The sequence below is a fragment of the Populus alba genome, chromosome 14, assembly GCF_005239225.2.
Source record: "Populus alba chromosome 14, ASM523922v2, whole genome shotgun sequence".
Classification (NCBI taxonomy): Eukaryota; Viridiplantae; Streptophyta; class Magnoliopsida; order Malpighiales; family Salicaceae; genus Populus; species Populus alba.
The window spans coordinates 6944725-6960194 of NC_133297.1; the positions used below are offsets into that span (position 1 = coordinate 6944725).

Genomic DNA, 15470 nt, shown 5'->3' on the forward strand with positions numbered 1-15470 from the left:
AATAAATAAAATATTAAATAATAAAATTAAAAAAATATATTATTATAATATATAGTATTTTGTAAGTAGTAGAGCATAAAAGCACCTCCACTAAAATTTAATTACTAATTAATCTAATGAGTTTCGAGACTTACAACAATATAAAAATAAATCGTAATAAATGATTAACCTCAAACTCCATCAATTAAAATTTTAAATAATAAAAAAAACGTAAAAAAACTGCAATGATTAATATTTTATAAGGTAATTACCGCTTCTTTTAGTTTTTGTTAATTAATAATAATAATAATAATAATAATAATAAAACAGGAGCTCAAAATACACGCACTAGGTTAGCGCGTATGATTATCCACCAAACAGCAGTTTTTTTTGGTAGTCGTTGTCTGATTAATAAAACTCTCTCTTCTTGCCAACCTTAGCTTGAATATTGTGAATAGCGTCATTTCTGCAACTCCTTGCCGCGTGCAACTCCCAATCTCTCTCTCTCTCTCAAAAAAAGAAAAGAAAAGAGAAAAAATAGCTCCAAGCTCCCCGATCCAATGGAAAGTATCGGAGCTTGAAACCCTGATTTTCACCACCCTCTCTGTCGCACTCTTTCTCTCTGCCTGTCCTTCGATCCAGGTAGCTCATTCCTCGACAAAAACCCTAGTTTTGGAACTCCATTGATTAGCTAAAATGAAAACCTAGGATTTAGAATTTGTCTAATTCGATCTAAACTTGAACTTCTTTATCTTAGGAATTTTTATAATCAAGCGTTTTTTTAGACGGTTTAGGGTTCAAGATTTCAAGTTCTTGATCTTAAAAAGAAAGAAAGAACGAACGATTAGTGATTTTTTGTTCATACGTGAAATTCGAGCTTCTTTTTGTGCCAAGTAAGGTTTTCTCCGTGTCTCTTGTGAATTTAATTGTGGATTGAGCTGGATCAGATAATGGTTTTAGCGTGATATTAGCTTGTATTTGGCCATTTCTTGGTTGGTACTGAATTCGATGTCTTCAATCTGATTGGATATGTGTTGATGGGTTTTGGATGAGCGAGATAGACGAATTTCTGGTCGTGAATTAGCAAATTTTGTTAGCGAACTTTACTGGGTTATATCGAGAAATAGTTTTTGACATATATAGTTGGTGAAAGCAGAGAGATGGTGATAGGAAATATGGGTATTGCTTCACGGATGCGGGATTTTGTAAATTTGAGCTCACATGTAATGATTAGTGGATTAGAGAACGGGACTGACTGAATTGTGATCGGCTGTCAATATAATCAAGTTTTAGCAGAATGAGTTTACAAAGTGGAGATCTACCTGGACCGAATCAGCACGTGGAAACGAGCAATGAATCACGAAAGTAACGACATTTCTTTCTCATGTTTTCTGTTTTCGTGGCGTTGGTTCTTTTTAATTTTGATGGGGTTTCTAGCAAGTGATATTGGTTGTTTGAATGATACAGGAAGCTAAAAATTTCATATACAAGAGAATTTCTACTATCCTTGAGTGAATTGGATGTTTGCAAAAAATTACCAAGTGGATTTGATCAATCACTTCTAAGGTAAGTTGTAGGTTACGTGGTCAAGCCTTGTCTGTAGAATCCTTATCTCTTCAAAATTTGAATGAAAATGGTGTCCCTGATAGTTGGTACTGCTATTTCTTTCTTCATGTGTTGTGAAACTAATTCCCATTTTCTTCCCTCTACCAGTGAACTCGGGGACACTTCACAGGATCGATATAGAATTCCTGGCAGTGCATCATCACAAAGTTTTAGACGTAATGATTATAGCTCATCCCCACCCACTAGAGGGGATTCAAGTAATTTCTCTCGGGGTATTCATGGAAGGTGGGATAGCCGTTCCTCTGGAAGGAGTGATCGGGACAGTGACTCACAATCTGATTGGGATTCAGGTAAGGCTTGACATAAGTTTGCTATTCTGTTGATCTTTCTGTCATAGGGACTAGTTCACATTTTTGGGTCCTGGTAATAGTTAAACAGTTTCGTGTTTTACTTGTAAGAATTATATCAATGCCAATGCTATGGTTAATTTTTCACTTTTGTTATGAGAAGCTAAATGGAAAAGGTGTTAAGCTGTGAACATCTGATTACCATACCAAGAGTGGGCAAGAATCCCCTTCCTCTGTCAGCTTGATGGGCTAGTATTTAGAAAATCGGTGTTTCATCTCCATAAGGTGCATCTGAAAGTAATATCTTGAACATTTTATAATTTAAGCTGTTCATTAGTACTGATCTTAACTCATATTTGATGAGTTTGTTAAGTGATATGCTGTTTCAAAATATGATATTTTCAAATGGCTCTTTCAACAACTACTGGGACAGTGTTTGAGTTTTCGTTGTTATCCTTCCTGGCCAACCCTGATTATATGCAAACCATTTTTTCAACATGTACGAGAGAAATCCCAGGCTGATGTGTGTGGATGTAGTCCAAATGTGAAATTGCTCACCCCTGATAGCCAAGAGAATCGAACTCATGTTGTGCGTTGAAACTACATAACTTGAGTAAACTCTAAATCATCAGTTCAACTCTGCCATTTCAAATAATAATTAGTTTTTATATAGTAAACAGCTATTATGCGACTCAGGTAACGCTCCTTTCTTCTCTGTTTACAAAGAAATGAGAAGGTGATTAAGCTGGCCTTTTAGTAACGGAAAACTATGAATCACAAGGAATAAACTCGCTTATTTTTCGAGAAAAATACTGAATCACAGGCATGTGATATTTAGAGACTTTTGAACAGATGCATGCATTTTCCCAGGAATGATATTGTTATTCCATGATATATACCAATTCCATGTTATTCCAGCTTCTCCTACCGTGAATGATATTGTTATAAAATGACTTGGGTTTGAGAAGTTTATGGCTGATTTGAGTTTGGTTCGTACTTCCTCCAAAGCTTGGCAGCAGGAGATAGGATGCAGTTTGTAGTTCATGCATAGTACAAGTATGTACCCTGACATCATTAGAGAGGTGAATTGGAATTTTTAGCATTCATTTTTCTTTTCTGTCATGCCAGATGACTGGGACAAAAGAGTAGATTGATGAATGTTCCGTGTTTGCATCTGTCATGCGCTACCAATGTGTTGAATTCAGTTGGCTTCTCATATAATGCTCTTGGGAGCAACAAAAGGATTCTCAATGTGTCTTTTACTGCTGTCATATTCTGCTCAATTCTGCGGCTACAATTTGATATATGTTGTCACTGAGATTTCAGTTACTGTTGATCTGTGATGCAACTATATGAATTACAAATCCTGTAACATAGTTATTGACCGGATGAATGATGTGTATATGTCTAGACGCTGGAAGGCGTTATGGCAACCAATCTCGGCGATCTGGGCAAGTTCCTGAGCATGATGGACTTCTTGGAAGTGGTTCTTTTCCTAGACCGTCTGGATATGGTGCAGGGCTGCCAGCTCCAAAGTTTCGATCTAATGATCAATTCCAGCTCAATAAGAGTAATGAGCTGTATCAACCACCTCGTCCTTACAGGGTTAGGCCTATTCTTTTTGTCTTTTGTTAGTATGATTCTGCTTGCAAATTTTAATCAGACATATAATGTCTAGTGAGTGGGTTTGGTGGTATGTGTAGCTTTTAATAAGCCCTCTAGTCCTTATCCAGGAAGTCTCCTCTTGAAGTTTGTTTTAACTCTTCCCTGTAATATTTCAGGCCATGCCTCATTCGCGTAGGGAAACTGACTCTCTTAATGATGAAACATTTGGTTCTTCTGAAAACACGAGTGAGGATAGGGCAGAGGAGGAAAGAAAGAGAAGAGGTAATGTCTATGTTTTGATGGGATTTATATGGAAGAGCAATTAATTATGCTTTGCTTCTAGTTTATCGATAAGTTTCCTTCAGCAAATGCAAGTTTAACATATAATGTCCTTTCAGCTTCTTTTGAATCAATGAGGAAAGAACAACATAAAGCTTTTCAAGAAAAGCAGAAACTGAATCCAGAAAAGTCTAAAGATGCATCTGATGTTACTGAGTTACTGGAGGACTCAAAAGAAAATAAAAGACTTCTGAATGGAAGCAAAGAATTGGACAAGACAGTGATACAGCCTATGCCAATTAATGATCCTGATAAGCCTCTATACCCCTCACAAGCTCCTGTATCCAGACCTCTTGTGCCCCCAGGATTTTCAAGCGCCATAGTAGAGAAGCATGCTGGAGCAAAATCTTTAACCAATTCTCATTCCTCAGAGGTGATTCTTATATATTTTCTCAAATACATATGCAGTGAAAAGTTGGCAGGCCAGAATACTGTTTGTTTATATCTTTTTCCTCGAGATTATTTTTTACTAGCAAGCCTCAGGATCCTTGTGGTTAATGGAGTAAGTTTTACAATGTTTTATTTGCGGAGAAATATTCTACATTCACACCTCATCAGCAATCAGCAGTGCTTGAGAGATCACCTAACATACCATAAACATGCAAGTGCCTATCATATGGAATTGCATTGTCAATCCGTGTATCATCATAGTCTTGCTGTGCTGTCACAGTACCATCCACTAATCCAATTAAGCACAAAAATATGGAATTGCTAGTATATCTCTTGAATGAATATGTGATTGCCTTGTTTGTGCTGCCTGTGAAAATTGTCTGGAAGTCTCTTGGCTGAGGTTGAAAACACTTGCATTTTCAAAGGTTGCTTGATTGTCTCCTTTTCCTTTTTAGCTTTTTGGTTGTTATATGATATATTGCCATTTACTTGTTCTTCACACACCAATTTCGGTTTAGATCTTATTTATATATTTAGCTTGCAAAATAATATTTGGTACTGATCAAGTTGAAACACAGTGTAAAAATCAACAGATTGATCATATGTTTGTGAAAGTATTATGTTGCCCTGACTTTTCTATGTTTTGAGATTCATTCTCCAATTATGATTGTATGTGATGTTTGAGTCTAATTATTTGTTAATAAATCATCACCTTTTATTGATTTACTATAGGTTGACATTGAACTTGAGGGAAGCCTTTTGCAAGCTAAAGGTACTCATGTTTTAGATGAGACTTCAAATAATCAAGATGGAAAACAATTTTCGGAGGAAATGGATTTGAATGCACAGCATCCTAGAAGCCCAAGCGCTCGTGTTTCTGTTGATAACAAGAGCGAAAATATTCTGAATTTAGCAGCAGCTTTGGATGTTTCAAGTAAAAGAATTGGTTCTAAGACTTCTAATCTTCCAGAAGCCTTTATAGATTCTGAGAACAGTGAAGCAATAGATCTTGATGCTGAGAATGTGCCAGGGAATAAAAATATGGGTGAATCTGGTTCATCCCATTCAACCTCAATTCTGGACAAGCTTTTTGGCAGTGCTTTAACACTAAATGGTACTGGCTCCTCCAGTTTCATTGAGGTAACCGAATTCTCTTTCTCAATGCACACATTCGTAATCACTTCTTTTTAAAATTCTATTTTGCTGAATTCCTCAGCTGTTGCTAATTTTAAGTGATGTACCTGAATTAATTTTGTTCAATTTCAGAATCTTTAGCTGTCTTCACATATATTTGTGTATATGTAAATGCAAGCTGGTATTGGTTATAATTTTTTCCTAACCTTAGATAACTGAACTCCTGTCTTCCATGTTTGTGGGTTTATGTTCACCAGAGTTTTGGACAAGTTTTCAAAAGGTTTATCAAGAATACATCATATTTTAGCATGGTTTGTAGACGCTTATAGTAATAAAATGAAAAGTTATGACGGAGTTGCCATGAAGATTGTGTCATACAAGTCTCATGAAAAATTTGCGGTGCAAAAAGTAAAATTCCAGCCTCGCCAAAATAAGAAAACTCTGTAATTTTGCTATCTGTATTGGTATTCGTCACTTTAATCCCCATAAAAAGGTATGAAGTTGAATGCTATCAACTTGGTTGGATGAACTTCACCAAATCAAATGAATTTTCTCCATCAGTTGGTAGTGCATGGATTCACACCCTGCTAATTTTCTTCTTTCCAGTAAATGAATTTGTTGCCTGCGTCGTAATTGGAACAAGTGCCTTTTGCGGTAGTATTTCGTGTCAAAGTTTAAAGCATGAAATGGCACTCTTTTAAATATATTTTGTTATTTTTTCAGCATCATGATGTTAAAGCAGATGACTCACGGGGCCCTCAGACCGGTCAATCTTCCAAGTTTGCTCAGTGGTTTAGTGAAGAAGGTTTATGGACAATTCATTCATTGTTGTTTCTTTTGTTGGATGCTGTCCACCATTCACAATTGCTCATAGAGTTAAACTTATTTTACTGAATTCTAATTCTTTCATCCTCTTCTTTACTGAAACAGAAAAGAAACCTGTTGATAATCTCCCATCTGGCAGGCCAAATGATTTGCTCTCACTAATTGTTGGTGGTGAAAAGGGTGGATCCCAGGTTAAAACTACTGATCACATGCTGCCAACCTTTCCCTTCCAAAGCTTTGAACTTGCAGACAGGCATTTGACATCAAATCAAAAGTCTTTCAGTGTTGAAAATAATGAGGAATTGTCCATCACTGGTAAACTAGATGCAGCTCCAGCTGTAATTACATGCGAAGACCTTGAACAATCTATTCTTTCAGAAATTACAGAAAGTGGTTCAGCTTTGCCACCACCTGTGTATGGCTGGGGAGGTGGTGATGTTAAGGCTGAGCAGCAGAAAGCTGATGTTCATGCATCCCAGCACCTTCTTTCCTTGTTACAGAAGGGGACAGGCATGAATAATTTAGCACCATCTGCCAATCTAGGGATCAGTGCTACAGACAGACAACAAAATAGTGGGGTGACAAATCCAAGCAAGGCAGCTCACAAGCCAAGACATGCAGATGCTGAAAACATTCCCAATTCAGGTAAGGCTTTGACTCTTGAAACACTTTTTGGAACTGCTTTCATGAAGGAACTGCAACCAGTAGGAGCACCTATTTCCAGCCAAAGGGACTCGATTGGATATGCTAGAGATGATGCTTCAGAGTCTCATGGGTTACCCATACCTGCAATAGATGATGGTCTCCTTCCTCCAACAGTTGAAATTCCGTCGAGCATGTCTAGTCATGGAAGTGGTGTCTTAGCATCAAAGCAAAGACAGCAAATTGTGTTGGATAGGACTGAAGACCATTTGTTAGGCTTTGATCCTCAAAATGAAGTGGACTCCTCACATCTTCGAACTGAAATGAGCTCTAAGCTAGGTGGCTTTGATGGGTCTTATGAAATTCAATTTCCTGAAGAGGATAGCTTGATTGCAGTCAGTGACCCTTTGAATCTCCGAAACTTTCTACTTGCTAGGAATTCAACTAAATCTGAGTTAATGCCGATTCCAGGGACATCAGTTGACATTGCTGAGAAACTTGCAGCTTTGAATTCTGGATTCAGGGACGAAAGGCCTATTGGAGGTCACAAAGGTCCACCTTTTCTTCGTGGTCCTTATGATATGAGGGAGCCTGATGTTCATTATCATAATCTCCATGTCCAGCCATCTTCTCCCCAGCTTCAACCTCAGTTGAATCGTCCAGGGCCAATGTTCCATCCATTAGACTCTCATCCTGCTAATATGAATGATCAGATGAAATTAGTGGCCCCGGAGAACATTCGCCATGATACTCCTAATCATCAATTCCCAGAAAATATGCTTCGTCCCCCTTTCCATCACCCTAGCAGTGCACTGACTGGATTTGATCCTACTACGCGTGATTCTATGTTACATCAATTGCATATGCGTGGCAATTTTCCTTCTCCCCTCCTACGACGTGAATTGCCCAGGGGTGCAATTCCGCTTCCACATCCCAACAATCAGGTGACTGGTTTTATGCAGGAATCAAGTCCAATGCAAGGTTTCCCTATCGGTCAAAGGCAGCCCTACTTTGGTGCCCTTGGAATTCCACCTCAAGGTATAGCACTCAACAAGTAGTTGGTTCCTTTCTGTCTTCTAACTATTAAACAGCTTGCCTTTTTATTTAACTTCAAAGTCCCTCCTTTTCTGGGGGTTCCTCGCTCTAATATTGTTCAATGATATTTCATTGCACAAATCTTTCTTACAATTTCATTTAGTGTGGTAATTGTTGCTATAATTACTTTGTCGTTCAAATTGATTGATTCAGGTTATGTTTGGCATGGTTTTTTGTAAATTGATTTAAGTTGTTTTTACTCATGGAAAAGTCATAAATGTATTTGGTTACAAACCTAAATTAAAAGTTACTACAAAATTGAATCAACACTTTTATTTAATCAAAAGTCATTTCAACTTTTCACTTAATTTTAACTCATACCATCTTCCTTGTTCGAAAAAGTTGTCCGAGTCATTTTTTTTCCCGCTAAACACTAGCAACCAAACCCATTTTTTCCTTTTAAGTTTCTTTGTTGTCATGTTGGCACTTCTGCCATTACTGTAATCTGATTCTTGTTCTCAATGAATGTGCAGCTAACGATGGTGGTGGTGAAAGCAATCAACCGGAGGCACTCCAAAGGCTGATCGAGATGGAACTCAGGTCAAACTCTAAGCAAATTCACCCTTTCGCCGCGCCAGGCCATGGTCCAGGGATATATGGTCACGAGTTAGACATGAGTTTTGGATATAGATAGTGGATTTCGTGTTGTGTGTGGCGATGCATTGATGATATCATGCTTGGATCCACTTGGCATGGTAAAATGGGTTTGATATGCTTCTTCGGGAGGGATTGCCAGTGGTTGGATGTAATTAAATGGTATTGACTGGAAATTGGCACCTATTTGGGACCTTTGCCTTGTTTTTTTTCATATTTGAAAACACCTCCCATCTTCCTTCCTTAGAATTGTTTTTTCAAAAAACGGTATCCAAGATTTTTAAGCAGCTCCTGTTCGACCATGGTCGGGGTCATAAATCATATCACCCTGGAGAGTTAAGATCAGCAATGAGAAGAAATCCTCCTTCGACCCTCACAAGATGACGACTAGGCCTACAAGTATTGGAAACGCCCCGTGTGGATTAATCATAACCGTAATCACACGATATCAAATGCATGTACCAGGTCGTGGCTCAAATACAATTGCTTCACTATTAATAGTGCTATTATAGATTGGAGTGGTGTCATCATATCACTGTAGCAGTTTTATTCCAACATGTGTTCCAACTTAGCAAGAGATCATTTGATTCAGTTTGAACTCGAAAACCGCGGCATTGTCTCCGCGGTCGGAAAGACAAGGCTGCAGTCAAGTGAAGAAAGAAGTAAACTCTGCTGCGTTTTTCTAGCAGCACTCCGGTCACCCACAGAAATCAATGGACAGCCCTATAAATGAACTATAAAAAAACTCCATAACAGCACACTTGTACCAAAAAACATGCCACCACATGGAGAGACGACTTTAGTCAAGCAAATGTCAAGTAATACAAGAGTAAGGGCTTAGTTTGTTCATGATTCGTTCTTTAAATTATTTGTACAAGGTTTCCCCTTTACATTGATTGCTCAATACACATTATACAGCTCCTAAATACTGCTCCCGCAAACAAAAACCTCAAGAAACCTAAAAGAACACAAGTAAAAGCACTCAGCTCTATACAAGATTGCCCTTGGGCCATAAAGTGGAGGATAAAACTGTCCTAGATTCCTGGAAAGCAATGGGAACATGTATATGTACACACAAGACACTGCAGATTGACAGACCTAGGAAGAGCATGTTCTATATTATATAAGACATGCATATATACAGATCAACTTCAAGACACTTTCACTCATTAACGATGCCATCCACGTAGCCTTCTCTTCCAAGATTGGCGTTTTACTGTTTGTGTCCACAATACAGGAAGTTCAATGAATTTTCATTTCCACTGTTCAAATAGCTGGAATAGGGTTTCCCAACCTATCAACAGTGGTATTTCTGTATGCACCACCCTCAATCTCATTCGCCTTCTCAGAGTCAACATCATAAGACGCAAGCAACCTTCTCTGCATGGATTTCATTGGAGTTGACAAATGAGTGACGACATGATGACTAAAAACCATTCTACTTATGTCATGGAAAAGTTTAAAAAGAGCGCTGATAAAAGTCGTAGCAGATATACAGAGATTGCAACAGGAAATCTAGGGACCAAATTGGTTATATCATTTCATAAAGTTACTGGTTGAGAACCAAAATGACCTTCAAGAAACCGGGAACACCACAAGAAAATTGTCAATCAATGAAAGAGTAAAATATCCAAACCTATGCAAGGAATAAATAGAGAACTCTTTTGAGACATAAGTTTTCCAATATTGTAAATCCATAATTTTAAACAATCGAGAATAGCCAAAACTTTATGAGGCATCCTTGGAATGGTGATGAATGAACAGAACCAATTGCGGCATGCAGTAGAGAAAATAAGAATTAAATAACATCATGCACATAAATTATACATGAACAGCAGGTAAGTATGAATAATGAGTCCGATTTAATGCAAACTGGCTACATGATTCAGATTTTGGTGCATCACAGGTGAATATCACAAAACACAACAAGGTTAAAGAAAGTAAAATGCGTAACTAGTGTTAAAAATGCTTACATGATCCTCGAATTCTGGACTTGTCAAATTGATAGAGAGGTTCCTCATCAACAACAAAACCTGAGAAAAGCCAAATAAAATCTCTCAAGTCAATTTGTGTTTTCCAGGTGACAAGGAAAACCAAACCTGCAATTTCTTCAGAGGAATAAAGGCAAACCCAATGATTTTTATATACAAGAACAATATATTTTCATGAAAAGACTGAAGAGAAAAGGGCGAGGCAGAATGCAAAGTTGACTGAAGAGAAAAGGGTGAGGCAGAATGCAAAGTTGCTTCCACCCTCTTCACACGAAGCATGATTTTTAGTAACCATGCTCAATCTACTCTACACCCCAACCGACCTACTGAATGCAACACACATTGTGAGGAATCATGAAGGCATAAGAGATAGAAAAGATGAAAAAACAACTCACTGTTTCCAAATTTATTGGGTCCATCTGCTTCAATCTCTGCAAGTGATCACTGCCATTGGGGTCAAAGACACTTCCAATGAAGCTGTACACTTGAGCAAAGTCCGGCATAACTGCATTTGGAACAGTATAAACTCATCATGCATAGGATAGAAGAAGATTTACCAGCAAATGATAGACAACGCACACAATTCACAACACTATCTACAAGTCCAGTTGTGTATTATGAAAAAGAGAGGTTCAGATCCACAAGGCAGAAAGAGCCTTAAATGCCAGCAACAAGAAAGGGTATCATCCAAGGCACCAGGGAAGCTTGGCGTGATGGACACGGATCTATTCGACAAAGGTAATATATATCCATACATGCTTTATGATGTAAAATGAAAGCTAATTGTCAGTTTGATGCAGCATGAGCATCATTATAATTGTTGAACTTCAAGATGTAAGGAAGCGGCAAAAAAATAAAGGATGATACAGAAAAGGTCGCTAGCAACAATGACTGAAAAGAGAGAGACTTGCAGAACATAACCCTTTTCCTTCAATAGGAAAGAGAAACCATTTTTTGCGCCTGAAATTACCAAACCATCAACAAATCCCAAATGCAACTTCCTTTTCGCTGCACTAAAACACAGCTAGAATGCTATCAACACTGACTTGAAGACCAAGACATGTCATTAGAATACCACTACAAGTCTGAAAGAGGAGAGAAGTCCAGTGTTCATGTGGAACAGACAAAGCTTAAATGCACTTGGTTCGTGAGTCGTGCTTTGGAAAGCCAAAAGGTTTTAAGAAGGAAAAAATCCCATCATTTTTCAGCTACATCTGCATCTCAACTTCAAATATGAAGCATGATACTGACCTCTTTCTGGCTTGCCCTGAGCCCGTTTATCAATTATTTTTCCAGTTTGCCAAGTCCTCGAGGCGCTTTCATTACTGCTACTGTAGCAACATTTATTTGCAATTGTTGGCCCAGCCAATCCCACATCATCTGAGAATACACACATAATTTACTATAATAACTGTAGCTCTTGAAGAAGAAAAGAAAAGAGGAGGAGGGGAGCTTAGAAGAAAAAAAAGATACCATTAGTCATCTGTAACATGCTGACTGGTGGTACAGAGTTAAAACTCCAGGTAGATAAAGCTCCACTTGTAATTGGATTTCCAAGAACTGATGTTGAATCAGGCCTGTAGAGATATCCAGGTTCAAGCAAAGCAGATGAAGATTGAAATGACCCAGTCACTTGGGATGCAACTGCAGCTGTTAGAGATACACAAACAAACAAAGATTAATCCAGAATTAGACGAATTCAATCCACATCCTCCTCTCAAAATATTAACACAAAGTTTGAACATACTAACCACTTTTAGGAGCCTTTTGAGGGTAAGGATGAGCTGCCTTTCTCTTTGGCCGAGGTGGAGGTACATGTTCGCTTGTTCCACTCTTCTGAACCTTCAGAAAGTACTTCTGCGCATGGCTCCGTATCTGCCAAGAACATCCATTAAATTTTACATGCAAAAACATTTTGATGGTGGACATGTGGTTCGTGAATAGCTGTGAGTCTGTGACTGAATTGAAATACACCCAAACAGACAAAAGCACGAGAAAACACCTGACATATGCCCAGGAGGCCAAAACTCCCTCAAAATGTTTGAGTTTATGGTCTTGGGAGTAGTGAATCAATATACCACATCATAAGGAAATCTCTAAATTACTCTCATAAATAGGTGGTTTCATCATTTCTTTGATCAACTGTAATCATTACAATGAAAATATATTTACCGTTTCAGAGCTTTAACCTGTACGCAATAGATAGGTGTTATGCCTTTCACTAACAAATTTGCTCAAGTGATCAAGTCTGACTATGCAATGTAACCTCATAAGCATATATAGCAAAATATATCAGATGGAAAATGAAGATAGGATGGAAGAACATCAAACCCAAAGAGTGATTTAACCTGCCACTTAAAGAAGATAGATTTGACTATTTAAGATACCTGTATGACAGTCTTTGACCCAACAAATGCTTCAATCTTCTTCCAATCACGATCAAATCTGTAACCAAAATAATTTTAGGTTAGGACGCATGGTTTGTTAACAGACAAATCAGAAAGCATGAATTATTGCGACATAGATAATCTCATAGAAAGTTTTCTCACATAGTCACCTAACTGAATATAACAATATTCAAGTTATTAAGACCGAAACAAAAGTTTAGAAGCTTTCAATGTTAGGTTTTTCTGGTCAGAGCTTGATGAACGTGATAAATTGAATTGTTTTTATTAGCAGAACATAAAATAACATTTTTACCAAAATAAGTAGTAAGATTCAAAATCTTTCTCTCTCCGTATTTCTTCAGCAATCAACAATCTTCCCACTTCTGCATCAAATACTAAAGCTCCCATTTCAAAAACTAAATTAAAATTATATATATAATATGTAAACAAGCTTTCATTAACACAAGTTTACACCAGAATGGAAACTCATCAGTAACCCCAAGTTCAAGTACCCTTAATTCCCTCATTTTGTTATTCAAATTCTCTCGTTTAATTAATCACTCAAATTCAAAATCCAAACTATAATTAAAATGCAAAAAAAAATATAATAATAATTAAAATCCCGAATTGCCATGCCAATCATCAATGCCAAACTGAAAAACCCTTTATAATTTTTTATTCAATCTCTCTCATTTAGCTGACCAATTAGGTGAAACTAAATACAAATTCTCTTTTCTTGCAACCAAGCAATACATAAAAACTAAAAACCACCACCCAATACTAAAAATTAAGACAAAAAAGAAGAAGAAAGAAGATGTACACTGATACTTACAATTGGAGAGCTTCTAGAAACTTGTCGTGCTCTTGTTCAGTCCAGCTCTCTCTAGACTTGGTAATAGTATAAGGTTTCCGAATCTTCTTATTCGGATCCTCCGAGAACGACACCAGCTTATGATTATTATTAGTAGTATTAGCCGCTGAAACTGTATCATTACAAGTATCGGTAGCAGTATTAGTATTAGTTGGTGGCAGAAAATTGACACCGGGCAACTCCATATGACTACTATTATTCATAGGATCGAAGAAATAAAACCCTGGAGCCGGGTTCGGGTTAACCGACACCATTAAAAGAGAACAAACCGACTCTGTTTTTCTTCCGGTTTAGGTTCCTCTGGGTGGTCTTGTTGTTATGTTAAGGTTTTTGTACCGCGTGTTCTGTCCTGCAAGGAAGAAAGACAACAAAGGAGCAGAAGCGTGTTGGGTGAGTCTTTTCAGTGAAGGTTTTTGTGCAGAGCGTTGTGTCTTGCAAGAAGGAAACAAAGTGAGAAGAGAAGATGTGCAGAGTAGATGTGTGGTTTATAAATGATTGATTGATGGTTTTATAAATAATAGATTAGAGAGAGAGTGTGTGTGGGAGTTGTGATGGTGGTGTTAGTGGGCTTGGAAATGATCGTACACGTGGCAGTGTTGTTGTCTCGATCTAGAGTTAGGTAACCCGTGGACTCCGCAGACGGCAATTTTTGTTACAGTTACGTGGGTTTCCTCTTTTGTTTTTTTTAATAAGGTTTGGGAAGTGACCTTTGGGCACGAATTTTTTCGAAAAATAGCAGTTCGCTAAGAATCTAGTTACTGTTTGTTTTTTTATTTTAAAAATAATTTTGAAAAAAAATAAAATTTTTTATTTTTTTTATTTCAAATTAATATTTTTTTAGTGTTTTTAGATTATTTTGATGTTTTGATATCAAAAATAATTTTTTAAAAATATATTATTTTAATACATTTTCGAGTAAAAAACACTTTAAAAAATAACCACAATCACACTCTAAAACACACTTTTAAAAAAATGATACAGGTGAAAAATATATTTGAAAAATAGTGCAATTTAAATATAAACATGTTTTTAAATATTATTTTTATACATTGCCATTTTTAATAGTAGTTATTTAATTATGTTTTAAAATATATGTTTTTTTTTTTGCAAATTAATTAACTTAATCTTGAAATTTTAGGAAGATCCAAAAATAAAATATAATATTCAAGTTCCAATGCGCAAGAAAAAAAAAAAGGAAAATAATATAATTGATATGAAAGAGAAATGAAAAAAAAAATAAGTTATTAGAAACATATCGAAACTTTTTTTTATATATACATCTAATATTATTCAAAAAAAATTTGATGAGACAATTCTTATAATATCTTCTAAACGAGATCATAATCAACCTTAAATTAACCCCAAACAAGATTTATAACTAATTACAATCTTATTTGATGGTGGTGTAGTTATAATTATTTTGTCAAGATTTTTTTAACAATATTAAATATATTAAAAATGAAGTCTCATATGTCCTTAGTGATTTATTCTTTTTTTTTTTCTTTTTTATTCTCTTATTCTTTTCATTTAACATCAGATTATCTCTTTTTTTTTATTCGTCATGCAATCTTAAATCTCATTTCTTGATTATTGTATTTCTATAAAATTTTAGATTTATTTTTGTACTTCATGAATTAATTTGACCGAGAAATGATTTTTAAAACAGCACATTACTCCCCATAATAATTTTTCTAATGTTTTTATA

The 15470-nt window shown here is 36.5% G+C and overlaps 2 protein-coding genes across 3 annotated transcripts; one reads left to right on the forward strand and one right to left on the reverse strand.

Moving 5' to 3' along the window:
* Positions 1-374: 374 nt before the first annotated feature.
* On the forward strand, positions 375-8758 carry LOC118041597 (uncharacterized). Its single transcript, XM_035049026.2, has 10 exons — positions 375-1344; positions 1447-1545; positions 1693-1895; positions 3304-3497; positions 3674-3779; positions 3896-4209; positions 4959-5366; positions 6084-6165; positions 6291-7865; positions 8396-8758. Exons 1-10 carry the CDS (start codon positions 1277-1279, stop codon positions 8554-8556), a joined length of 3210 nt encoding a protein of 1069 aa, XP_034904917.1. The 5' UTR covers positions 375-1276; the 3' UTR covers positions 8557-8758.
* Positions 8759-9314: 556 nt separating this feature from the next.
* LOC118041598 (protein REVEILLE 5) lies at positions 9315-14262 on the reverse strand. 2 transcript variants are annotated; one of them, XM_073404496.1, is made up of 8 exons: positions 13727-14262; positions 12895-12952; positions 12262-12382; positions 11981-12157; positions 11759-11887; positions 10903-11012; positions 10490-10549; positions 9315-9896 (listed from the first exon to the last, which is right to left on the reverse strand). In XM_073404496.1, the coding sequence occupies exons 1-8, from the start codon at positions 14017-14019 to the stop codon at positions 9783-9785; spliced, it is 1062 nt and encodes a 353-aa protein (XP_073260597.1). In that variant the 5' UTR covers positions 14020-14262; the 3' UTR covers positions 9315-9782. The 2 variants fall into 2 exon arrangements, with proteins under 2 accessions (XP_073260597.1, XP_034904919.1); XM_035049028.2 differs by having other exon boundaries at positions 12259-12382.
* Positions 14263-15470: the final 1208 nt, after the last annotated feature.